Genomic DNA, 26541 nt, shown 5'->3' with positions numbered 1-26541 from the left:
CTGAGGCCAGACCAGGCAGTCCTCTCCTATATATGTGTCCGGGCCTCATATCAGCTCTTGTCTGAGAGATCTCAGGGGTCCAGGTTAGTTGAGACTGCACGTCCTCCTACAGGGTCACCCTTCTCCTCAGCTTCTTCCAGATTTTCCCTAGTTCAACCACAGGGGTCTATTTTCCTGTCCATTGGTTTGGTACTAGCATCTGTACCTGACCCTTTCAGCTGTTTCTTGGGCCTCTCAGAGGGCAGCCATGCTAGGCTATCTCAGCATACCATAACATCCGGATTAGTGTCAGGCCTTTTAGACTTCCCTTGAGCTGGATCCCAATTTGGGCCTGTCACTGAACCTCATTTCTCTCAGGCTCTTGTCCATTTTTCTCTCATAGTACTATATTCTAAGGGGGAAAACCAACCACAACAGTACATGCCTCCCCTAAGAGATTGTTCATTAATATATCATTCAAGAAATTACATGAGTGCTTCCTAAACACACAACTGTCCATAATTGGTCTAATAAGTTCAAGGATACAGTTGGGCTCTTTAAGAAATGTGACTTCTCTGACTTCCATTATTACATCAGAAGAAAACATTAATGCTAAGAATTGTTCTCTTTTTCTATAAGTAGAATCAAAATCAATCACATATCAATTTTTTATCTCTTCAGAGAAAGATTCTCAGAATTTTTGGCTTCTTTGGATCTGGTTATTATAGTATGGTTATCCTGCGCTTGGCTAATATCCACTAACCAATGAGTACATACCATACATGTCCTTTTGGGTCTGGCTTACTTCACTCAGGATGATATTTGCTAGTTCCATCCATTTGCCTGGAAAATTTCATGATGTCTTTGTTTTACTGGCTGAGTAGTACTCCACTGCTTAAGTGAACCAGATTTTCCTTATTCACTCCTCAGTAGAGGGACGTCAACAGGGAAGGGAAGGTGGACTGAGAGGAGGACCTGCCTGAGAGGGCACTAGCGGGAGAGACAGGCTGATATTGGGCTGTAAAGTGAATAAGTAAAGAGATTTTAAAAAACAAAATCAAGACGAAAAATAACAGCATTGCATTAAAAATACTTTAAAAAGGACTTTTCTTTCACTTGCCCCCACATACATACAAATATTCTCTCTTAAAATTAAAAAGCAAAAGCAACTAACCTTTTATCCTTTCCCAATGTTCAGCCAAGTGTGAGAAAAATCACATGTAAAAATATATGTCTAGAAATATGAGTTGTGGAAAACAGGCTCACAAGAAGCAAATATACTTCATATATTCCTACAGAGCACTGTGTCTGACATTGGTCTTTACCCAAAGAATCATAGCAACCACAGTGCCCCAGAGCACCCACTCCTACATAAATGCATCGTGCTCAGTCTGTACAATGATTCCTGTATGTTCAAGTTTTCACCGTGCTCTTGGATGAGCAATCGATGTGTTCTTCCCTGGGTAGACTTATCTCTTCTGCTGTCACTCCTTGGGTATCTGTGGCTCTTTGTGGAGGGTTGAGGCCTTCTGGGCTCTTCCCTTCCCACGTTAGCCTGTCCTTTGGTGTCCCTCCATCAGCCTGTGATTTGGCAGCCATGTTGGGGAGACTTCCTGGCTGTAGCTTCTGTGGATTCTAGGAGACACAATCTCACAGCAGACTTCCTGCTCATGTGCTCTTCAGTCTTCCTGCCTCTTCCACAGAGATCCTTAGGTGTAGGAGTGGTGGTGTGCGATGCCTTAGTTGGGGCTGGGCTCTGCAAGTGCTGTGGTTTGCTATAAGGATCGCTGTCCCTGTTGCAAAGAGAAGTTTCCTCAATGTAGGGTGAGAGCTGCACTCATGCATGGGAGTAAGGGCACACATTTAGAGTGGAGTCAGGGGTCGTGCTGGATTAGTAAGGTGGCAGTGGTCGGTTCTCCTCCACGATCCATGAGTTCACTAGCTCAGTACATGGCTGGGTTTCCAGGATCAGACATGATGTCCTTCAATACCAATTAGAGACTCATTGTTTCCTGTGTGTATTAGGAAGTAGCACAGAGCTGCCAATCATGCATTGGTGTTGTGCTAAGGCAACACTGCAAAGTCTTCACCTCAGAGCCATGTACAAGAGCTAGTTCTGCTTCACCTCAGAGCCATGTACAAGAGCTAGTTCTGCTTCACCTCAGAGCCATGTACAAGAGCTAGTTCTGCTTCACCTCAGAGCCATGTACAAGAGCTGGTTCTGCTTCACCTCACAGCCATGTACAAGATCTAGTTCTGCTTCACCTCAGAGCCATGTACAAGATCTAGTTCTGCTTCACCTCACAGCCATGTACAAGCGCTAGTTCTGCTTCACCTCAGAGCCATGTACAAGCGCTAGTTCTGCTTCACCTCAGAGCCATGTACAAGAACTAGTTCTGCTTCACCTCACAGCCATGTACAAGAGCTAGTTCTGCTTCACCTCACAGCCATGTACAAGCGCTAGTTCTGCTTCACCTCACAGCCATGTACAAGAGCTGGTTCTGCTTCACCTCACAGCCATGTACAAGAGCTAGTTCTGCTTCACCTCACAGCCATGTATGCGCTAGTTCTGTGTCGCATTCCCTGCTCTCACATTCCCTGGCTGTTCTTCCTTCCATCTCAAGCTTGTCCCGCCCCAGTCAATTGCACTCTCTTTTTCCACCCTGTGTTTTTCTTTTCCTGCATGTGAATGAGTGTGGGCCTTGGGTGTTATACTTTATCAATCTCCAACTTGTTCTGTTCAGAAAGTGTGTTCTTAACCTGCCTTGCAGTTTCATCTACACTGGGTGCCAGCAAGCACAGTGAGTAATCATTCTGTTCTGTCCCTTATTGTCCTGAGATTACTCAGGGGTACACATCCCATCCCTAAATTTCTTTATGGACTAATGAAAGGAGAACTCAGATTCTATGTCTATACTACTCTTGCTCTACCCATTGGTCCATGTCTCCAGTGCCTGGTAATTTTCTTCCTAAGAGCTTCCTTTCCTTTGGTTCCTTTAGGATTCTTTTGTTTTTTGTTTTTTGGGGTTTTTTTGTTTGTTTTTTGTTTTGTTTTGGTTGTTTTTTGTTTGTTTGTTTGTTTGTTTTTTGAGATGTGGCTATGTAAACCTTGCTGGCCTCTAACTCATAGAGATCGACCTGAATCTGTCTCAAAGGTACTTCGGTTACAGAGGATTCCTTTCAAGAATCCTGATTTGTGCTGTGACTTTAAGAGTACTTGGTCTTTGAAGACATTAGGTATGGGCCAAAGAGATGACTTGGCATGGAGAGGCATATCTGTCAAGGATAACAGACAGATCAAACCCTGGAACCCACTTGAGAGAAGAGAATTACTGTAACCTGAAGGGACTCTACCTGCCCTATGTGTCTTGGCACATATGTGCACACACTAAAATACACACAGTGACATGCTCTAGAAGCTTAATGTACTATTTCAATGAGTAAGTGTACACACACACACACACACACACACACACACACACACACACACACAGACACACACTTGCATTCATGGGCTATTTCCCCTCAAGGCCTCTGTCTCCCCTTGTTTCAGTTTCCCCCATATTTCCCTGGTCTTGATCTTGGAAGGTAGACACTTTCCTCAGAAGCACGGGTCTTGCTCACCTGTTCTTCCTGATACTGTGAGAAAGGACTTCTCCAGGACCTACCCAAGGCCCTTGTCATCCTGTGTTAGGACCTTTCATTTTGCCCAGGCTGTCCATGTTGCCCTGTTGACTTGCCCTTCTTCTGGCAGGCACAGGCTGCCCTTTGTCCTCCTAGAGTGCATGCCCCCTAGAGTTTATCTTTTATTTCCCCACAAAAGAATAAACTTTTAAAATTCTACTTCCTGTATGTTGGTGCCTACATGGATATTTCTTTTTCCCTGGGACTGAAAAGTCTGCATCTCTGTGGTGCTTTGTAGCCCATGGGTGCTAAATAAAGACTCCTTACTGACACCTGAGTTTAGGGTCTTGATTTTGTGTCATTTAAAGATAGTCCTGGGTAGACCAAAGGGTGTGTTACCAGTTTCAGGAGGACAGATCAGTTGTTCCTTAAGTTAAGCACAGGCAAGGTCGGGGTGTCTGCTGTGGTTTTTCTCAAGCTGATTGATGGCTTTTTGGAGTTGTCAACGTGACACACCTGGGAAGCAGAACCTTCACCGTATTTGCCTTCATCAGAGTGTCCCGAGTGACGTTTTCCTGACTGGGTTGATGGAGGGAGGGACATTCCAGGGAGGGCAGCTCCAGCATGGGGCAGGTGTGTGTGTGCTGTAGTGCACAGCAGGGTTAGGGAGCCAAGGGAAGCATCCAGAAAGCCTCCTGCCCCTGCTTTCTTCCTTCTTCTCTGCATGATGACTGGAGCCTGTTAGTCATATAAAGCATTTCCTCCCCTAAGGTATTTTTGGCCACAGTTTCCTCACATTGGCAGAGAAACCAGTCCTGAGCACTTTTAACCTGACTATGCAGTGTTGAAAATCTGCCAGCATGCACTGCTCCCAGAGTGCACTCCCTCCGGACTGGGTCTTCCCGATCACCACACAAGCTTACAGAAACGAAACTAAAAGCTAGAAGCAGAACCTGTAAACCCTAAACTAGAAACTCAGTTGCACTTCCAGGAGTGCAAGTGCCCAGTCATGGCCGAAGAGACAGCACCACCATGTGGCCCAGTCTCAACTGGTGAGTATTAGAGTGATGGCCTGCAGGAACATGCCATACTCTTTTCCCCCTCCCCACAACCCAGGGGAATCCAGGACACTGCTGGGGGTGGAGCTGGGCTTGCAGTATTTGGGAAAGTTCTAGGTCCTGGGGCACTCAGGAACATGACAGTTCTATATTGGCCTGTTTGGCCATCTTGGGTCCTCTCTCCAACGTTCTGGAAGTTCTGTACTGTAAAGTGAGTAGAGCAGACATACTCTTGAGAAAGACGCTAGGCTTTATTGGAGATGCTGGCAATCTGGAAAGGAAGTCCAGGTCTTTGAGGGCAATTGGAGAATACTGAGGACCAGGTTGGGGTTGTGTGTTTCTTAGAGCCATCAGTGTCCTAAAAACGTGTGTTGTGTAGGCTGATATTTTCAGGGCCATGGTGAGAATCTCCTTGAGATGGTTTTCTCGTATCATAAGAACATGATGATCCAGGTTTTTGTCAGCTTTGTGGTTCACAGGTTTCTGGAATTATCTTAGAAAATCATAAACTCAAGAATGCACAGGAAGTCCTCTCTCAGACAGAGGACAGCAGGAGAGCTGTGGCTGACAGGCTAGTATAACCCTGCCCCAGTCCTGTCTTTCCAGTAGGAACCTGACCCACAGGTTAAAGCAGGAAATGCAGACACAATAGGAAGGCACTAATGCCAAATCTTTTCAGCCCTTCCAATCAACAGTGATTGCAGTGATCACTGCCCAAGGGAAGTCACTATTTCAGCAAAAGCATCCTTCCATCCCTGAGACAACCCAGGGTTCCCTTATCCTCACCCACTTGGCAGAGATGTCTACAGTCAAATTTGCAGTTACTAATGATTTATTTCAGCCTGTAACCATCCTGCAACTAGTATATGTTTGAGGTTTATTTTGTGTATAACTATCTCACCTGCATAAATGATTGTATAGTCCCCATGCACTTGATTTGGTGTGTAGAAGAAGAAAGCAAAGGATCCCCCCATAGACCAGAGATAGAAATTACTATAGGTCACCAAGTAGGTGCTGGGGACTGAGCCTTGTTCCTCTGCAAAACATGTAAGAGCATTCATCTACAGAGCTAGTACTCTATACCCTAGTATGTATGTATATATGTATGTGTTTATGTACGTATGTATGTATGAGTGTATTTATATATGTATATACATTGAAATTGCATTAAGCTGGAAACTTCCTTAAAGATAGTAGAATATCCATCTTTATATAGTGTCCTGTACGGACACGGGGTGTTCTGGCGTATCCATTGGGATCTTCATCTTGCTCCTGCCTTGTTGATTGTTTTTACCTTGTGTTTCTGAAATATTCCTTTGCTTTTTTTCTCCATGTGGAGTAGTTTACTACCTCCAGATTATTCTCTCTCTCTCTCTCTCTCTCTCTCTCTCTCTCTCTCTCTCTCTCTCTCTTTCTCTCTCTCTCTCTCTGTGTGTGTGTGTGTGTGTGTGTGTGTGTGTGCGTTTGTTTTCAACCATGAAACCATGGTAGGCCTAAGAGGGGTCACACCCTACAGGAAAACCAACACACCTTCCCCCACAAACCATCAACTGACAGATCTTCTCAGTTAGAGGTGGATGTTAGTGAGTGCTGCCTACCAACCCCCACCACCATGCCAGCTTCAATTTTAACTGGCTTGATCCTATGCACACCCTTTGCAGGCACCCTTGGCTACAAACACAGCTGCTTTGAGTTCATGATCACAGCATTTCTGTAATGTCTTGAGGACAATGTTTCTTTGGATCGTAGCAACCTTCCATCATAACTTCTACCATATTCCCTGAGCCTTGGGGTCAGTGGTGTGTTTGTTTTAGACACTATTCTCTGTACAGCGGCAAGGTGAGAACTTGATAACAGGTTCCTATTGCCAAAGACACCATATTATTAGGCACAGGTCACAGAGAAATTAAGCAATAATCATATTCCTCCCTGTTGTCTAGCTTTCATAGTACTGAAAGGTGCCATGAGGTTCGTTGGAGAGACCACAATCTGACAATGGTGTGAATACTGAGTTACTGTAACAACAAGCAAGGCAGGACATGTCCCTGATAGAAGAGTGACACAGTGTTATAGGAGTGACCAACTGATTTCTAATGGAGTTGGGACCAGCAGGACAAAGCATGTGCCTCTTGCTGTAAATCTTACTAAGATCCCATGGTAAGGGAGCTCATAGGCCACACAGGTGAACCTACTCTTACTGTCTTTGCTAAATAGACATGGAATCAATCTTTGCTCTACACTGCTGTCTCAGACATCATCAGAGATTTTTTAAATGTATTTTATTCACGTCAGTAAGGCCTCTAGAAGCTTTTCATAGCCAACCTATGTGGCTTGCTCTCTTTCTGTTGACAGCACTGATCGTAAGCACTGAAGACAGGCTGTACCACACAAGAGATGCTACTTTTCACTGACTAGATTGTTGATTTGTAATTGTTCCAGGAGTTAAGACTCTAGCATAAGAGGGCCTTTTTCCTGGAGGAGCTAGCAAGGCCATATAAATGCTTTTCTGTTTTAACCTGGATATTATTTATAGGTGACAGTCTGTCTCCAGAGAGGATGGAGAAGAGGACATGTGCCCTCTGCCCTGAGGGTCATGAGTGGAGTGTGATTTACTTTGCACCATCAGCAAATATAGCTGCTCATGAAAACTGTTTGGTAAGTTACTGGTAAATAACTTTAAAGCTACATGTTTATGACTGAAAAGATTGCTCAGTGATTAAGAGCATTAAATGTTCTTCCAAACAAACCAGTTTCCTTTCCCAGAAACCTTGTGGTGGCTCAAACTACCATGGAAGATCTCTGCTTGAACACTATGATGACAGAAGCCATAATGTCTGCAGGGGCAGAGGGCCTTTGAGGTGGAAATGCCGATTAGGTCTATGTGCCCCAGTCTCCTGAGTGCTGAGACTTATGGTGTATAGGGCCGCATCCAGCTGTCAGATCTGGTTTGAATTATGTATCTGTCCTGTATGTTTGAGTGTGGAAGAATCTACTCACACAGAAGAACTATTTATTAATCAAAACTAGGCATGAGCATTGGCCCAACTTTTTCTCTCAGCATCTTTCAAAGAGCAACTTTTAATCACGATAGATACAACATGTAAATGCGGCTGAGGCAGCAGAGCAGAAACACAAAGAAACCCTAACTCCAAATCGTGGCCAAATCACAGAACTACTTCTCAGGGCCATTATTTGACTTCTACATTCAAGAATGAACGTTTGCATAATGATTTAGCATTCTTATTAAAAAAATTTGCCTATGAAAGTGTCACAAGTTTTTTCTCATGTTTCTCATGCTCTTCAGTTTTTTGAGTTTCTCTGTGACATTAACCTTCAAGTGAAAGCCAGCCCATTGTTTAGGTTTATGTGACTCGGGAGACTTAGCTCTCTGGAGCTAGAAAGCTGGTGGCTCAGTTAGGGAAGTGCTGGGAACTTGAGTATGAAGTCCTGACTTCCACCCCAGGATCCATACATAAATCTCCACCTGGCATACACTGTCCCACGGTGTGGAGTAAAGACAGGAGGACCCTGACCTGAAGTCCCACACCCGCGGATCCCAGCCCGCAGCAGCTCTCTGCTCCCAGACCACGTGGGAAAGAGACCTCACTGCCTGGTCAGATGGGCACTCCTGAGGCTGCAGAGCGGAAGAGACCACCAACACTGCCCACCCCTGCCCACATCCCTGGCCCAAGAGGAAACTGTATAAGGCCTCTGGGCTCCCGTGGGGGAGGGCCCAGGAGCGGCAGGACCCCTGCCTGAGACACCGCCGGAACCTGAAGGAAACAGACTGGATAAACAGTTCTCTGCACCCAAATCCCGTGGAAGGGAGAGCTAAACCTTCAGAGAGGCAGACAAGCCTGGGAAAACAGAAGAGACTGCTCTCTGCACACACATCTCTGACGCCAGAGGAAAACACCAAAGGCCATCTGGAACCCTGGTGCACTGAAGCTCCCGGAAGGGGTGGCACAGGTCTTCCTGGTTGCTGCCGCTGCAGAGAGCCCGTGGGCAGCACCCCACGAGCGAACTTGAGCCTCGGGACCACAGGTAAGACCAACTCTTCTGCTGCAAGAAAGCTGCCTGGTGAACTCAAGACACAGCCCCACAGGAACAGCTGAAGACCTGTAGAGAGGAAAACTACATGCCCGAAAGCAGAACACTCTGTCCCCATAACTGACTGAAAGAGAGGAAAACAGGTCTACAGCACTCCTGACACACAGGCTTATAGGACAGTCTAGCCACTGTCAGAAATAGCAGAACGAAGTAACACTAGAGATAATCTGATGGCGAGAGGCAAGCGCAGGAACCCAAGCAACAGAAACCAAGACTACGTGGCATCATCGGAGCCCAATTCTCCCACCAAAACAAACATGGAATATCCAAACACAACAGAAAAGCAAGATCTAGTTTCAAAATCATATTTGATCATGATGCTGGAGGACTTCAAGAAAGACGTGAAGAACTCCCTTAGGGAAACACAGGAAAACATTAATAAACAAGTAGAAGCATACAGAGAGGAATCGCAAAAAATCCCTGAAAGAATTCCAGGAAAACACAATCAAACAGTTGAAGGAATTAAAAATGGAAATAGAAGCAATCAAGAAAGAACACATGGAAACAACCCTGGATATAGAAAACCAAAAGAAGAGACAAGGAGCTGTAGATACAAGCTTCACCAACAGAATACAAGAGATGGAAGAGAGAATCTCAGGAGCAGAAGATTCCATAGAAATCATTGACTCAACTGTCAAAGATAATGTAAAGCGGAAAAAGCTACTGGTCCAAAACATACAGGAAATCCAGGACTCAATGAGAAGATCAAACCTAAGGATAATAGGTTTAGAAGAGAGTGAAGACTCCCAGCTCAAAGGACCAGTAAATATCTTCAACAAAATCATAAAGAAAACTTCCCTAATCTAAAAAAAGAGAAACCATAGGCATACAAGAAGCCTACAGAACTCCAAATAGATTGGACCAGAAAAGAAACACCTCCCGTCACATAATAGTCAAAACACCAAACGCACAAAATAAAGAAAGAATATTAAAAGCAGTAAGGGAAAAAGGTCAAGTAACATATAAAGGCAGACCTATCAGAATCACACCAGACTTCTCGCCAGAAACTATGAAGGCCAGAAGATCCTGGACTGATGTCATACAGACCCTAAGAGAACACAAATGCCAACCCAGGTTACTGTATCCTGCAAAACTCTCAATTAACATAGATGGAGAAACCAAGATATTCCATGACAAAAACAAATTTACACAATATCTTTCTACAAATCCAGCACTACAAAGGATAATAAATGGTAAAGCCCAACATAAGGAGGCAAGCTATACCCTAGAAAAAGCAAGAAACTAATCGTCTTGGCAACAAAACAAAGAGAATGAAAGCACACAAACATAACCTCACATCCAAATATGAATATAACAGGAAGCAATAATCACTATTCCTTAATATCTCTCAACATCAATGGCCTCAACTCCCCAATAAAAAGACATAGATTAACAAACTGGATACGCAACGAGGACCCTGCATTCTGCTGCCTAGAGGAAACACACCTCAGAGACAAAGACAGAGATTACCTCAGAGTGAAAGGCTGGAAAACAATTTTCCAAGCAAATGGTCAGAAGAAGCAAGCTGGAGTAGCCATTCTAATATCAAATAAAATCAATTTTCAACTAAAAGTCATCAAAAAAGATAAGGAAGGACACTTCATATTCATCAAAGGAAAAATCCACCAAGATGAACTCTCAATCCTAAATATCTATGCCCCAAATACAAGGGCACCTACATACGTAAAAGAAACCTTACTAAAACTCAAAACACACATTGCACCTCACACAATAATAGTAGGAGATTTCAACACCCCACTCTCATCAATGGACAGATCATGGAAACAGAAATTAAACAGAGACGTAGACAGACTAAGAGAAGTCATGAGCCAAATGGACTTAACAGATATTTATAGAACATTCTATCCTAAAGCAAAAGGATATACCTTCTTCTCAGCTCCTCATGGTACTTTCTCCAAAATTGACCATATAGTTGGTCAAAAAACGGGCCTCCACAGGTACAGAAAGATAGAAATAATCCCATGCGTGCTATCGGACCACCACGGCCTAAAACTGGTCTTCAATAACAATAAGGGAAGAATGCCCATATACGTGGAAATTGAACAATGCTCTACTCAATGATAACCTGGTCAAGGAAGAAATAAAGAAAGAAATTAAAGACTTTTTAGAATTTAATGAAAATGAAGGTACAACATACCCAAACTTATGGGACACAATGAAAGCTGTGCTAAGAGGAAAACTCATAGCGCTGAGTGCCTGCAGAAAGAAACAGGAGAGAGCATATGTCAGCAGCTTGACAGCACACCTAAAAGCTCTAGAACAAAAAGAAGCAAATACACCCAGGAGGAGTAGAAGGCAGGAAATAATCAAACTCAGAGCTGAAATCAACCAAGTAGAAACAAAAAGGACCATAGAAAGAATCAACAGAACCAAAAGTTGGTTCTTTGAGAAAATCAACAAGATAGATAAACCCTTAGCCAGACTAACGAGAGGACACAGAGAGTGCGTCCAAATTAACAAAATCAGAAATGAAAAGGGAGACATAACTACAGATTCAGAGGAAATTTGAAAAATCATCAGATCTTAATATAAAAACCTATATTCAACAAAACTTGAAAATCTTCAGGAAATGGACAATTTCCTAGACAGATACCAGGTACCAAAGTTAAATCAGGAACAGATAAACCAGTTAAACAACCCCATAACTTCTAAGGAAATAGAAGCAGTCATTAAAGGTCTCCCAGCATTTTCAGCAAATGGTGCTGGTTCAACTGGAGGGCAACATGTAGAAGAATGCAGATCGATCCATGCTTATCACCCTGTACAAAGGTTAAGTCCAAGTGGATCAAGGACCTCCACAAATAACCAGATACACTCAAACTAATAGAAGAAAAACTAGGGAAGCATCTGGAACACATGGGCACTGGAAAAAATTTCCTAAACAAAACACCAATGGCTTCGCTCTAAGATCAAGAATCGACAAATGGGATCTCATAAAACTGCAAAGCTTCTGTAAGGCAAAGGACACTGTGGTTAGGACAAAACGGCAACCAACAGATTGGGAAAAGATCTTTACCAATCCTACAACAGATAGAGGCCTTATATCCAAAATATACAAAGAACTCAAGAAGTTAGACCGCAGGGAAACAAATAACCCTATTAAAAAATGGGGTTCAGAGCTAACAAAGAATTCACAGCTGAGGAATGCCGAATGGCTGAGAAATACCTAAAGAAATGTTCAACATCTTTAGTCATAAGGGAAATGCAAATCAAAACAACCCTGAGATTTCACCTCACACCAGTGAGAATGGCTAAGATCAAAAACTCAGGGGACAACAGATGCTGGCGAGGATGTGGAGGAAGAGGAACACTCCTCCATTGTTGGTGGGATTGCAAACTGGTACAACCATTCTGGAAATCAGTCTGGAGGATCCTCAGAAAATTGGACATTGAACTGCCTGAGGATCCAGCTATACCTCTCTTGGGCATATACCCAAAAGATGCCCCAACAAATAACAAAGACACGTGCTCCACTATGTTCATTGCAGCCTTATTTATAATAGCCAGAAGCTGGAAAGAACCCAGATGCCCTTCAACAGAGGAATGGATACAGAAAATGTGGTACATCTACACAATGGAATATTACTCAGCTATCAAAAACAACGACTTTATGAAATTCGTAGGCAAATGTTTGGAACTGGAAAACATCATCCTGAGTGAGCTAACCCAATCACAGAAAGACATACATAGTATGCACTCATTGATAAGTGGCTATTAGCCCAAATGCTTGAATTACCCTAGATGACTAGAACAAATGAAACTCAAGACGGATGATCAAAATGTGAATGCTTCACTCCTTCTTTAAAAGGGGAACAAGAACACCCTTGGCAGGGAAGAGAGAGGCAAAGATTAAAACAGAGACTGAAGGAACACCCATTCAGAGTCTGCCCCACATGTGGCCCATACATATACAGCCACCCAATTAGACAAGATGGATGAAGCAAAGAAGTGCAGACCGACAGGAGCCGGATGTAGATCGCTCCTGAGAGACACAGCCAGAATACGGCGAATGCCAACAGCAAACCACTGAACTGAGAATAGGACCCCCGTTGAAGGAATCAGAGAAAGAACTGGAAGAGCTTGAAGGGGCTCGAGACCCCTTATGAACAACAATGCCAAGCAACCAGAGCTTCCAGGGACTAAGCCACTACCTAAAGATTATACATGGACTGACCCTGGACTCTGACCTCATAGGTAGCAATGAATTTCCTAGTAAGAGCACCAGTGGAAGGGGAAGCCCTGGGTCCTGCTAAGACTGAACCCCCAGTGAACTAGACTGGTGGGGGGAGGGCGGCAATGGGGGGAGGGTTGGGAGGGGAACACCCATAAGGAAGGGGAGGGGGGAGGGCTTTGTTTGCCCGGATACCGGGAAAGGGAATAACACTCGAAATGTATATAAGAAATACTCAAGTTAATTAAAAAAAAAAAAAAAAGACAGGAGGACCCTGCTGTCCAACCAGGTGAGCTGAACTTGTGAGCTCTCCAAGGTCAGGGAGTGGCTATCTCAAAAAACAAGATAGAATGGGGCTGGAGAGATGGCTGTGTGGTTAAGTTGCTCTAGTAGAGGACCCAGGTCCAGTTCCCAGCACACAGGCGTTGGCTCACAAGTATTTGTAAGTCCATATCCTGGGATCTAATACCTTTTTCTAACCTGTGCGAAAATTAACATGCATATGATAAACATAGATAGATACATTCAGGAAAAACACTCATTTTTTTATTAAAAAAAAAAAAGCAATCTTAGAAACAAACCAAAGAGTGGTAGAGAGCAAAAGCCAAAGGAAGTCGCTGTCCTCTCTGCATGCAGACACACAACACAGACACAAACACGCATACTCATGAATGCACACACACACACACACACACACACACACACACACACACACACACACACACGCCTACACACACACATAGGAAAATCTTAGAAAGATTTTAATGTATGGGTGTACCCATGTGTTGACCCTGTGGAGCTGGAGTTCAGACAATTGTGAGCTGGCAGCCTCGAGCTGGGAGCTGGATGCAGACCCTGTGAAAAACTGGAAGAATAGTACATGTGAGGAAGCACAGAGCTATCTCAACGTCCTCTAAAATGCTGAAGAGAAAAGAGATTGTGGCTGCTATAACACACAAGGAAGTTTGGGGGTAGCTGTGGTCGCCCATACCTCATTTCCACTGCAAAGAAGCTGAGAAGAGCCAACTTCCATGTAAAGCGGGGTGGGTAGAAAGACCCTATCTTTAAAAACATCGTGAGATCCAGGTGTAGCCGTGTATGGCTTTAGTCCTAGCACTCAGGACCAGAGACAGGTGGACTCTACTCTGAGTTTCAGTCCACAGAGGCCACAGTGAGACCCTATCTCAACAGGGACAACAGAGTGAAGGTCTGTGATATGGTTGTGGAGGCAACCATGGTCACTGAATTCTAAGAAGGCCTGGGAAGCCACCAGGAATGGCCTCTGTACCTTGCTTTGGTTTCTCTGACTCCATGGCTTCAGTCATTGCCTGCTCTGCATTCTTAGGCAGGAACAGGGGTGTCTGCCTGAAAAGAGATCAGTTACCAAGGACAACTGTGTCTGCAGACTGAGGGTTCTCACAGGAGTTCCATGGCTCACATCCGGTTATCTAGTGCACAGTGGCCAGTGCTCTGAGTCCTGGTCCACTCTGCATCCTCTTCAGCCCTGTTCAGAACCATCCCTGACTTGTGTCCATCAGGAATGCTTCACACCAACTCTGGGTTTCTCTCACTGTGCAGCTGTATTCATCAGGACTGGTGGAGTGTGGTCCTCATGATCCACGTAATCCAGCCAGAAGCTTTGCTGTAAAGTCAGTGAAGAAAGAGATCTGGAGAGGGAGAAGATTGGTAAGTTGACATGTCTTATTATCCATAAATCATGAGTCTTTTGTACTACGTTCAAAGGACAGTCTTCATGGGTGTGGAGACATGGTGCAGCAGTTCAGAATGCTTGCTACCCATCCAGAAGTCCTGAGTTTGGTCCCCATCACCAAATGGCAACTCAGAACTGCTTGTACCTCCAGTTCCAGGGTATCAGACGCCCACTGCTGGCCTCCACAGAGACATGTACTTACAGACTTGTTCTCTCAGACACAGAAGTAAAAATAAAATAAACCTTCCACCTAAAAACAGAGTCTGAGGTAAAGTAAGTTTCGAGAAACATGAGGAGAGCTGGAAGGTGGACTGTGAGACCCTGCCTCAGCTGACGCTCTCTGCTTACATCAGGAGAGCAGGCTTGAGCCCCTTCTGTCTGAGAGAAAACACTGGTCAGACAGGCTGGAACAAGTCCTTCCTGTCACTTCAGCAGAGCAAGTTCCAATTTCACAGCTCAACAGCGCCATCTCAGTTCTTCCTCTGCTGTCCTGCCACAGAGCTGCAGGCAGCATGCAGAGCAAAAGGCTTCATCCTTGACATGGAGGACAATGTCCTCTGAAGGTCACAGGTGACTGATGTCTTTCTGCACCAGTTTGGGTGGTTATCACTGACAGCATCTGCCTGGGAGCTGAGGGCATATGGGCCTTTCCAGGAAAGAGGAGGGCTCAGAGGCTCTCCTCCAAGGTCAACTTTGTCTCCTGGCTACATTTATAACAGGCCATTTACAGATGAGTAAACAGGATGTCACACCCACAGTAAGGTATCATTGACTGGAGACACACACGTATGTTAGGTTGCAAAGCCTCATTATCTATGTCAGCAGGAGCTATGTAAACTGTCTTCTAATTAGAAAGTGGCAGGTCATCAACTGAAATGTAAGCTTCATTATTCTGTGCTGATTGGTTTTGGTTCATGACAAGTGTTAAGGAAATCTACCATTGGATTCTAGAGTGGTGGGTCTCTCTCAAGCTGTGGGTCTGTTCCAACAGAAAATACATATTTCAAGTGGTCTTAGGAACCACCAACCATTCACTTATTTTCTTTGGCCCTTTATAAATGCAATTTACCCACTGAGCTGATTCCTGGTTCTTAAGCCCATGGAATATATGTATTCCTATGGTCGTGACCCACAACATGAGAACTACTGTTGTAGAGTTTGTCTACATGGAAACAGCCCAGACCAGAATGAGGGCAGCTGGGTAAACAGAATATGGAGAAAGCGGTTGTGATCCGTGAGAGTTTTCATGGACTTTCCTATTGGGAAACTGTGATGCATTGGAAGTGCAGGCAACAGAAAGGGATGTGAAACAAACATGTGGCATGAGCTATTCTCTCAGTGAAAAGTGTTTCTAGAACCTTGGTTTCTGCACAATTGCTGGGTGCCTACCTCATGGAGGAGAGAGGCCAGTACCGAGGCAGTAACAGAACAGCCATGTACATGCTTTGGGGGGATCACTATCATCCTCACACAAAGGCTCCTCAGAAAGTAGGGCCTTTGAACTCTTTCATAGCATGGGAACAAAGGTAAGGAATTCCCAGGGGAAATGTCTAGGTTGGGGTTGTCATTGCTGTGGTGAAGCCCAAGGACCCAAGCAAGTTGGGGAGGAAGTGTTTTATGTGGCTTATATATTCACCTCATAGTCCATCGTGAATGAAGTCGGGCAGCAACTCAAAAAGGTCAGGAACCTGGAGGCGGGAGCTGAGGCAGAGGCCAAGGATGAGTCCTGCTTAATGGCTTGCTACACATGGCTTTGTCAGTCTTCTCTCTTACAGGACCGAGGGATGCTAGCCCAGACGGCTCCATCCACAGTGTTCTGGACCCTCCCCTATCCATCGCTAATTAAGTAATGCTCTAGAGGTGTGCCTACAGTCCGGCCTTCTGGAGGCATTTTGTCACCTGATATTCTATCCTCTGACAGGACTTATCCTCATGGCAGAACTGTCAGCAAGTGTATTGTGAGGTAGCAGTCTCATGTGTTTCTGTGTTCATGCAGCTATGTCGCTCCTCCACAATTAAATAAGTGCTCTAAACCAGGAGCTTTGATCTAGAACTCTACCTCTATGTTAATCTTATTATTCATCTACGTTTGAGTTTTCTTTGTGTCTTTCCTTACGTATTATGTTCGGATCCTTACCTGGGATCCCAAAAGTGCTGTCCCATTTCTGCTTAGACCTCCTTTAGTCAAAGGATAGAGCCAAGCAGCCTGGGTCATGACTGGCCTGCCTGTCATCACAGGATAAGTCTCTGGTAGTGCACAAAAGCTTGTGCAGGCACACAGCGCCTAAGGTCTCTCTCCGCCATCCATGTAACATCAGATAGAATGGAAATAAAAACCTGATCAAAAGAGATAACGTGTTGTTCAGCTCTGCTGTTAGTGTTGTTCACTCTCTGCACATTCACAACAGGACCCCTTTATTTCACTTTTCCTTCAGTAGCAACTCCGTAGAGAGGGTACCACCATCCCAGAGAGAAAGGTCTGTCTAAGAGGAAGCCATGGAGAGTGCCAGCTGAAGTCACAATGTTTAGTGACACAATAGGAACTGCTCTGATATCAGGATCAATGTCCGCCAACCAATTCCCTGCCTATCGATAAAGAAGCTGGCTAGCTTTGCTTTTAAAAGATCTTCTAAAAAGCTCGTATTTATTCACTTTCCAACCCAATACCAGCCCTCCCTCTCCCCCTAGTACTCACTCACAAAAGTCCTCCCCCAATTCTACCTTCCTTTTCTCTTTTGGAAAGGGGACACCCCCCTTTGGATGTCACCCTCCACTAACTTCCCCCAGGAAAACTTCATTATAAGAGGGATGTTTTTCTTTTTTAATAGTGTTTCTGGTAAGCACCTACATGCTTTGTATTTGTGTAAAACTTGATACAAATGTCTATACCAGCCTTCTCTTCCAGTTGGCTACAGTTTCGTGGAAACTTCCTCATGGGTTACCAAATCTTTTGTGTGCCCGTGAAGACTGGGATATGTCAGTGATATCCAGGACAAAACACATGTCTGTTGGCTTAAATAATATTTAAGAACATCCTTACTTTTTTAGCAAAGAAACAATACTAACTCATTATGATCTGTTCTTCTATAGAAATGCTCACTGTGTAACAAAGGAGGTGCCACCGTGGGATGTGATTTGTCATCCTGTAGGAAGAGTTACCACTATGTCTGTGCCAAAAAAGACCACGCAATTCCTCAAGTTGATGAGGATCTTGGAACTTACAAGTAATCAAATAGCTTTAAAACTCCATGGTGGAGAGGTGGGGATGGGTAAGGAATGGCTAGGCTGTGACATATTTCTCAGGCTTAATTTATGCAAATGAGTTTCACATGAGAACAGGATTATGGGACACCATGAGGAACTCAGCTTCTCATTTCTACACATGATGGGAAAAAGAAGTATTCAAAGGTTTTTATGACTTTCCAAAACTTCTCTGTACTCTCTTCTTCCTGGGAGAGCTTTATTCATAATGGTAGCATGCATGTCCTACAAGACACAGGAGCCAGTTCAGGCCTGTTTTTCTCTGCAACAGAAAAACACCTTCCTTCACTCACACATCCACAAGTCATGTGTCTGTCCTCCCACCTTGGACCCAGGCATGGAACTGAGGCTGTCAGAGCTGACAGCAAACACCTTTATCTGCAGAGTCCACTTGCCAGCCCTTAGCTTGTTACTGTTTGTAAAAGCGCATTCAGTGGTAAACAGTATTTTTATGTATGTATTATTGATAAACAGATAGAAGAACTTCACATTCATTGTTGATGTTCAGAAGGAACTCACTTTACTGTGAAAGTCATTAATAAACACACAATCAAATGAAAGTGACTAAATACCTACTGTAAATAGTTTCTGTTTTTCAGACAGAATCTTACCAAGTAGACCAGGCTGGCCTTGAAATCACAGAGATAACTTTAAAAAACTGTTTATTGACCACACCGGAAGTACTTACTCTATTCAAAAAAAAGTTTTAATTATTTCAGTAAGGAACAAGTGGGCTTCTATGTTCTTAGATATTTAATTTCAACATTGAGGGTCATAGAATAACTGAGACACCTCACAAGGTGCTGAGGGATACTCAGAGAGAATGAACCAGACAAGACATCATCAGGTTGGCACATTAGTGCAGAGAGGACACAATGGACACGGGCTCATGGGAGATTCCGAAGTAGAAAGGGGCTTTGCCTAGACTCAAAATTATTGACACTGGGGACAGGGAAGACACAGGTGAGAGTCTATGCTAATATTTTCTAGACTTCTTTATGTTACAAAAACTCCTAGGTAAGCATGGTATATAAACCTAAAATCAATGTTCAGGAGAGATAGGACCCAAATCCAAGTCCCTCTGGGAATGCAATTGAGACCAAATGAAAGGTGCTCAGAGGATGCAGATCTAGAGGAGGTGACTAAGCTGGGTGCTGCTGGGAAGGCTGCATGGAGGGCACTGGGTAACAGGAAGACCCTAGGTCTGCTAAGGGCTGAGACAAAGGCAAGCCTGGGCAGAGAAGTCCCTTACAGTTCCTCACTGCAGTCCTCCAGCCTGCTGTGCTGCCTTCCCTCTGAAGACACTGGCCAAATCCAAGTCTGACCTTCAAAAGTTGTTCTCCACAGTACTGCACAAGTGTCTGTGTGATCTGTGAAGATCAGCAGAATTGTGGGTCGTCGGACTGAAACTTCAAATCCTACACCCTAGGTCTTCAGATGCCCCTCATCACAGCATAGGAGCTAATACGGCTCAAAATGCTCACCCAGCATTCACACCTTCAGAGACCAGAGTCCTCTTTCTACTGCTCAGAGGGCACAAAATCTGTGGCCACCCTCACACACATCGGGTGTGGACTCACAATTTGATGCAGACTTAGAAACATTTATTTTTAAAAATGAATACTTCAGCCAGTGTAGTGTCATGTAGCTTTTCTCCTAGCACTGGGGATGCAGAGGAAAAACTGTTAGAGGATCCATTTGTGGATCTCTACAAATTAAAAGATTCGGTGATTCTTTAAAAATCTGTATTTTCAGAATATTTTGCCCAGAACATCCTCCACAGCAAGAAGAGACCACTGAACGTGGTAAGTTTCTGAAGTGAGTTTGAAGAAAGCTCACTACTTAACTGAAATCTGAGATAATCTAATCTCTTCTCATTTGTAATATTTTATGAGCCCCTTTGTGTGGATGCCTTCGGTTACAGATGGTTGTGAGTCACCATGTGGGTGCTGGGAAGGGGACCTGGTTCCTGTGGAAGGGCAGTGAGGGCTCACAAGCACTGAGCCACCTCTAGTCATTGTCATTGGTTTATAACTCATTGGAAAGTACTAAAAGGGTTCCTTTACATTAGTGTATATAGACAGGGAATGGGGATAGTAATAAGTGTGCGTTTGTCTCTTTCTGTGTGTGTCTCTCACACAATTCCAGGACAGACTGAGGTATATGGATAATTATTTACTAAGAAGCCTACTCTAGATGAAGACAACAGGACTGCCCACATCTTTGCAAGCATTAGCTTGAGCACATATGATCCAGATAGGAGAACTTTGATAATATTGTACCTTTTCATCATTATCTATAGCCAGAGTTGAGGATTCTGTTTATTCTGTTCAATGAAACACCATCTGCCATTTTTAAATTCCATATCTGCACATGTTTTTGTACAAGTTTATCCAGTTAAAGGATTTGTTTTAACAATGCATACAGTAACACACACACACACACACACACACACACACACACACACACACACACACAAACATTCGAGACAGCCCTTGCTGTCCTGGATCTCACTCTGGGGATCTGGCTAGCCTTCACCCTGTAGGTCCACCTGCCTCTGCCTCCTCAGTGCTGAGATTAAAGTGTGCACCACACCCACTCGGCAGTCTTGCTTTGCATAGTCCAAATCTTGAATGGTTTCTCTTTTAGCTGATAGTCCAAGCGTGAAGAAGACAGGAAAGAAGAAAAGTCTCTCATCGGGCCCTCGCACAGAGGTAATTTGACTTAGACCTAATTTCTTCACATAATGTCCTTACTTAGATTTCTAAATGCCAGAGACTCACAGTTTTCAAGTCACTGGAGGAGTTGGCATATGCACGCCATCCTTCCTGTGTGTTCTCAGTGGAGCGGAAGCTGCTCTTAGGGTGGCATCTTGGAGAGAATCCTGCACTCAGGAAGAACAGATCATCCTGACCTGGAGAAAGCATACTAAGAATAGTAGGAGACTAGAGGCAGAGGGGATGACGTCATTCCTTAGCTTCTGTCAATCATTCCTTGAAGCATGTTATGCAAACCTGTGTCCTTTCACAGCACTTAGTCCTAAACAGGCTGAGAGTACAGACAAGCATTCATTCATAACCAAGAGTTTCCCAGCTACATGGTCCACACCTAACCAAATTTCTAACTTAAAAATTTCTGGATTAGGAGAACTAAAATGTAAAAGAAGTTGGAGAGTTTTGAAACAGTTTTTATATCAGTTTCTATACGTTGAGTTAGTATCAGACAACAATCGCTCCTTCTTATTCAGAGCACAAACAGCACACCCTGTAGGCCCTAGCTATTTAACAGTGCCACTTGGATCCAGGAGTTCATCAAGACCAAGCTGAAAGAGAAAGTTTGTCTAATACATTGTTTGTGTTGTTAGATTTGATTCATAGACTTGATTATGTAGCAGAACATTTGATTTGTGTGCTATTCCAGGCCAATATGAAAAGTCAATATACTCTTGGTTTTCTTTTCCAGCCAAAAAAGATGAAATTCAGTAGCTTTAAAAGACTCATGAAGGAAGAGCCTCACGGCCACAAAGGTTTGTCCTCAGTGATGGCTGTACAAACGTGGTGACCTCCAAATATTTATAGAAATGTTGTCATGCTTCGATCTTTATTCTTGTGGGCATCTGATATGTATGTAATAAGGACACCAATCCTTACTATAGCTATGCAGTCCATTACAACACTGCTGTGTCAACGTTCTTGGAGCTGGAATGGCCCCTTTCTTCTCATTCTGAGAAGACACACTTAAAAGGGCTGGGATGTTTGTCTGAGGCTACAGTTCTGTGGTATGCTACCCCACACAGGGACAGGTGGCTATGTCCTTACTATGCCAAATCTGTGACAAATATTAGGGACTGTCATCTCAAGCATCTTACAAAACTATATTAAATTATACAGTTATAAGCAGAGAAATTTCATTTTGGACCATTTACTCTTTGAACTACAGAACAATGAGACACGTATGCTCACCCAGCAACTGGTAAAGTACATAGTGACCACATGATGTGAATCGCTGTCCATTTCCTCCTAACAATGCATCCTTTGTTTGTAGATGCAGCTGTCAAAGCTCCTTTTCTTAAGAAATGCCTGGAAGCAGGACTTCTTACTGAATTATTTGAACAGATACTAGAAAAAATGGATTCAATTCATGGAAGATTCATGGATGAGACTGCTTCAGAGTCAGGTGCTGAGTGGGCTAAATGTAAACACATTCTAGAAAACACACCTTCTCATGCTTTCCCTCCCTTCTTTAACCCATTCTTTAAGAACACACATCATGGGCTGGAGAGATGGCTCAGTGGTCAAGAACACCACTTCACTTGCAGAAGACTCAAGGTCAGTCCCCAGCATCTGCATGGTGGCTCACAACCATATCTCCAGTTTGAGGGGAATCCAACACTGTCTTCTGTCCTGTCCAGTTACCAGGGATGAACATGGTACCCATATGTACACATGGGCAAAACACTGATACACAAACTAAGAAGTAATCTAAAGAATTTAAGTTAGCAAATCAAGAAGATATTGAAAGTCACAGATTTTATATTTAGTGCCAAAAATGCTCTGAGACCAGGAGATCTCTTTCTCAGAGGTGTACTCACCTGTGAGGAGAAATCATTGAAACTGTGTTCTGTTAATTCGGCTGGTGTATTATACCAGCTGCAGTCACTGTTTGAAGATATATATTTAGTGTGTGTGCCTGTGTGTCTGTGTGTGTGTGTGTGTGTGTGTGTGTGTGTGTGTGTGTGTGTGTAGGAGGTGGACATGTGAGTCTAAATGCCCTCAGAGAATACAACTGTGTGATCCCTTGGAGCCAGAATTATAGACAGTTGTAAACCACACAACGTGGGTGCTGTGAATCAGCATCGAGGTTATAATTTTGATGCACCTCAAGTTCTATTTCTTAATAAATCAAGGGCCTTAAGAAAACTATAACAGGCGTCAAGTAGATACCTTGGTGCTGAATAACACAGATTGTTGAAGAGGTCCTGAGTTCAGTCCTTTCAGCCGTATCTGGCAGCACACAACTGCCTGGACCCTCAACTTCCTGGGAATCTGACACTTGTATGAACTCTAGGACACACACACACACACACACACACACACACACACACACACACACACACACACACAGATAAACCTGTTTTGAAGTATTATTTGTGCCCGTGTCACAGAACACACATGCAAATAATGACAAAACCAAAGGATATGTTAGCAGTTTCAAGGAGGACTTTTGTTTTGTAATTTTTATTTGCTTATTTTCTCAAGACTAAGAACTCTCAATGTTTGGGGTGCCTCCTAATCACCTGGGGCTCCCTGGAGCACAGGTGCTCCCTCCCCAGAAGTCCTGGCTGCACAGAGACAGTGAGCTGAGACTTCTCCCACTTCCCTGCTGGGCCTGCACTGAGCTGCCCTTCTCTGATCCTCTCTCTTCCTGTTGGGGTTATTTTCTCTTTCTCCCTGTGTGACTTATTCATATTAAAATTAACACAGGAAACTGTTTCTCCCTCTAGACTATGAAGGGATCAAGACCTTACTGTTTGACTGTGGACTATTTGGAGACATACTAAGAAAATTCCAAGAAGGTAGGTGATTCATAAAATAAGGAACATTTAGAGACATTTATGATTCAGATCACAATGATGGGTGACAAGTTAGTGAACACTTTTCATCAAATAAAAAGATCCCATAAAACCAGCATGACAGGGAGAGAAAAAAAATCCTGCAGAAACCCTCCATAATAGTACACATAGAAAAAGATATAGACAATAGAGAAATAGAAACATGGACAGTAAGGCAGATGGAAAGACAGAAGGACAGCTAGACAGACCAACAGAGAATGATAGACCACTGTTTAGAAACAACAGTTGTTTGTACGGGCTGGAATACAGTGCTGTGTTTTCCAGGGAGACAAAAAACACTGTGGATACAGAGAAGTGACTGGCTTTGGCCCTAATCTAGAATATTCTGACCATTGCATAGACAGGCCCAGGCTGGAAGTCAGGAGCCTTCCTGCAGCCTCTCTGCCCCAAGGCAGCAAGAAGGTATCATTAGTGGTCTGTCCCACAGCCCCTGTCCTTCTCTCTGGTTCTTTTCCTAAGATTTGTCATCAAAGCATATATCTGGAACCACTGAGTACTACCATTCTAAAATTAATCGAGAAAAGAAAAAAAGTAAGGCTATCCAAGATACCTTGATTTTGGGTTTTTCCTTTGTCAGTTTTGCTTTTGCTTTTAAATTGTAGTGTGCAGGCAGGAACAGGGAGACCTAGTCTTCCATAAGAGTGATGTGTTTTAGCTGTGTTTTGTGATGCACAACTGTAATCCTAGCAGTCGAAAGGGTGAGGCAGGAGGATTGCCAGCCTAGGGGACACAGTGAAACCTTGTCAGAAACAAACATAAGGAGCCTGCATTTGCGATCCCCTCTCAGCAGCAAACACTTCTGTGTGCTGCACCTCTGGCTATGGGCGATAGTCCGATTGTCACAGGACTGGTGTGAGTACCTTCTCTACTCTCATTGCATAACACCACACTGCCTGACGGTGATCTTTTCTAGTATGTGCCTGTCAGTAAAGCAATTAAACAGCAGGTTTCCCTGTTGAGAAGGCATTTTGTGTCACCTCAATGTGCACAGTCACTTTAGGGTGACGATCTGTTACTTGTTCCTAATTGAACTCTGTAATAATCGGTTGTGGTCAGCAGAACCATTATTTTAAGTCATTTCAGACTTCTGTTTTTAAGACTAACTTAAAAATACCCAGCTTTTAAAAACCTGTATTTCCTCTGGACCTCCATGTGTCTGGAAAATGTCTCACTGCATGTGATAGGGTCATGTCAAGACACTAACTGATAGAGTGACTTTCTGATCTGGAAGACTCAGCCCAGTATTTTAAGGTGAGTACAGGTATGCAGTCATTCTGACAACTAAGAATTTTAAGGCTCAATTGTGAAGATTCTAAACCCAACTGCAATCACCTTGGTTGGTTTCTACAGTAAACATTTTCTGTTCCTAAACCATAACCAAAGTGCAGATGTTCCACTGTCCTTAGAGCCAGAGGTGTGCTCATGAAAGGGTTGTCACTGGAAGGCCAGCCACATACTCCAGAGTCTGAATGAAGGAATACTGTGTAAGCTTGTTCTACCAGGAAGGAATCAAATTCATAAGACACGTGCTGGCGTCCACACTGAGTCAGGAAGGGCAGCAAAGGTGCAAATGGACTGTCTCCTCAGACCACTCTGTCTCCTCATTTGAGGTCCAGTGGCTGTAATGTGGCTATCTGAACTGAACCGGACTAGAGACAGTAACCTATTCCTAATCATGTTCCTGCACACACTGAAGCCATCTTTCTTCTTTTAAAGTAATCAAGAGTAAAACTTGTGAATATGAAGAAAGGCTGAACCAGATGAAGCAGAAGCTTGAGGCACTCGCAGACTTACAAGAGAACCTGTGCTCATTTCAAGAATGTGGGGACCTGGACCCCTCAGGCTCTACCTCAGGGTCCTTGCTACCTCCTGAGGACCACCAGTGCAGATGCCAGGAGTCTCCTGAAGTGCAAGCAGGCTCAGGAGACAGCCTGTGACAGATCCAGTCCCCTCCAGCTCTGACCTGCTACTGCTCAGCCAGGCTCCATACCTGACAGGTTGTTTCTTGGCTCCTCTCTAGTCATCTCACTTGTCCTGCCTTCTCCTGACAGTAACAGCTGTTCCTCAGGTCAACTGGATCAGGCCCCCATGTCCTCTAAGGAGCAGGAAGTCCTCCTACCTACCCTACCCACCCTAGTCAGGGGCAGCCACACCACAGCCTTTGCTCATCCTTTTGTGGAATCTTAGAGCTTTCTTCTTGCTTCTGCTACTCCTGCAGTAGGTCTGTGTCATCATGGTCTCCTCTCAGTATTAGTGACTTCATCAGAATGGAGCAGAGCCTCACTCCTGTGCATAGCTCGCTGGTACCCTGGGTTTCTGCTCACTACCACCTTCCCAACATTGAGCACACTTAATAAATGCTTGACAAAACACTGTGAAGAATCAACAGTTTCTTTAATACAGTTCCCAGCAGCCCTCATCTGTAACAAGACACAGTGCACCATTCTGTTCTTACCAGTTCTGTGGGTCTCCATCAGTCTTTTTAGAAGTGTCTTTGTGGGCACAGTCATTACAAGGACAAACTTCATCTTCAAGACCGAATCCGGCATTTCAACTGGGCTCTTTGAATAAGAGCACCATGGGGAATAGGGAATGTGGAGAACGAAGGCTTTCCCCACCTGACAATATGCATCAGATCTGCGTGTGACACTGCCCTGACCCTTGACTCCTCTCACATTCACATTTCTAATTTCCTCCCATGATCCTCTGGGTTACAGTAAAGCACCTGTCAGAATGAAGTTGGGCCGTGTCCTAACATTGGGTCTAGTTTGTAATGAGTGCTCACGCCTACGTGTGTAGGAATCACTCCTGTACAAGACTGTGGTGACCAAGGCCAGTCTAAGCCACTTCTTGGCAGGTCAACTGGAATGACTGCAGTGTGAGCGCCCGTCTGAACCAGCTGGGACACTTATGTTAGGGCTTCCTCTGCTGCTTTATTCAACTGGAATTTGTTCATCTCAGTAAATTATGTGGC

At 44.0% G+C, this 26541-nt stretch overlaps 1 protein-coding gene across 3 annotated transcripts; it reads left to right on the top strand.

The window, feature by feature from the left end:
- Positions 1-4217: 4217 nt before the first annotated feature.
- Positions 4218-25940, top strand: LOC120093163 (PHD finger protein 11-like). Of its 3 annotated transcripts, none has more exons than XM_039093895.2 (10): positions 4221-4655; positions 7195-7316; positions 14542-14649; positions 17765-17898; positions 19691-19740; positions 20585-20649; positions 21398-21461; positions 21980-22263; positions 23439-23510; positions 25284-25419. In XM_039093895.2, exons 1-9 carry the CDS (start codon positions 4613-4615, stop codon positions 23493-23495), a joined length of 927 nt encoding a protein of 308 aa, XP_038949823.1. In that variant the 5' UTR covers positions 4221-4612; the 3' UTR covers positions 23496-23510; positions 25284-25419. The 3 variants fall into 3 exon arrangements, with proteins under 3 accessions (XP_038949824.1, XP_038949823.1, XP_038949822.1); XM_039093894.2 differs by having other exon boundaries at positions 4223-4655; positions 21980-22111; positions 25284-25940; XM_039093896.2 differs by lacking the exon at positions 14542-14649 and having other exon boundaries at positions 4218-4655; positions 21980-22111; positions 25284-25940.
- The last annotated feature ends 601 nt before the right edge of the window (positions 25941-26541 follow it).

This window comes from Rattus norvegicus, chromosome 15 (assembly GCF_036323735.1).
Source record: "Rattus norvegicus strain BN/NHsdMcwi chromosome 15, GRCr8, whole genome shotgun sequence".
Lineage (NCBI taxonomy): Eukaryota > Metazoa > Chordata > Mammalia > Rodentia > Muridae > Rattus > Rattus norvegicus.
The sequence above is the reverse complement of the archived record's forward strand: the minus strand, read 5'-3'. Positions and strand labels throughout refer to the sequence as shown.

Excerpts from the sequence above, each read along its gene's own strand:
- LOC120093163 (XM_039093894.2), top strand. The coding sequence starts at position 4,613 with ATGGCCGAAGAGACAGCACCACCATGTGGCCCAGTCTCAACTG. Across the intron at positions 19,741-20,584 it reads AGAAGAGACCACTGAACGTG|CTGATAGTCCAAGCGTGAAG; the intron begins GTAAGTTTCTGA and ends TTTCTCTTTTAG. Across the intron at positions 23,511-25,283 it reads ACTAAGAAAATTCCAAGAAG|TAATCAAGAGTAAAACTTGT; the intron begins GTAGGTGATTCA and ends CTTCTTTTAAAG.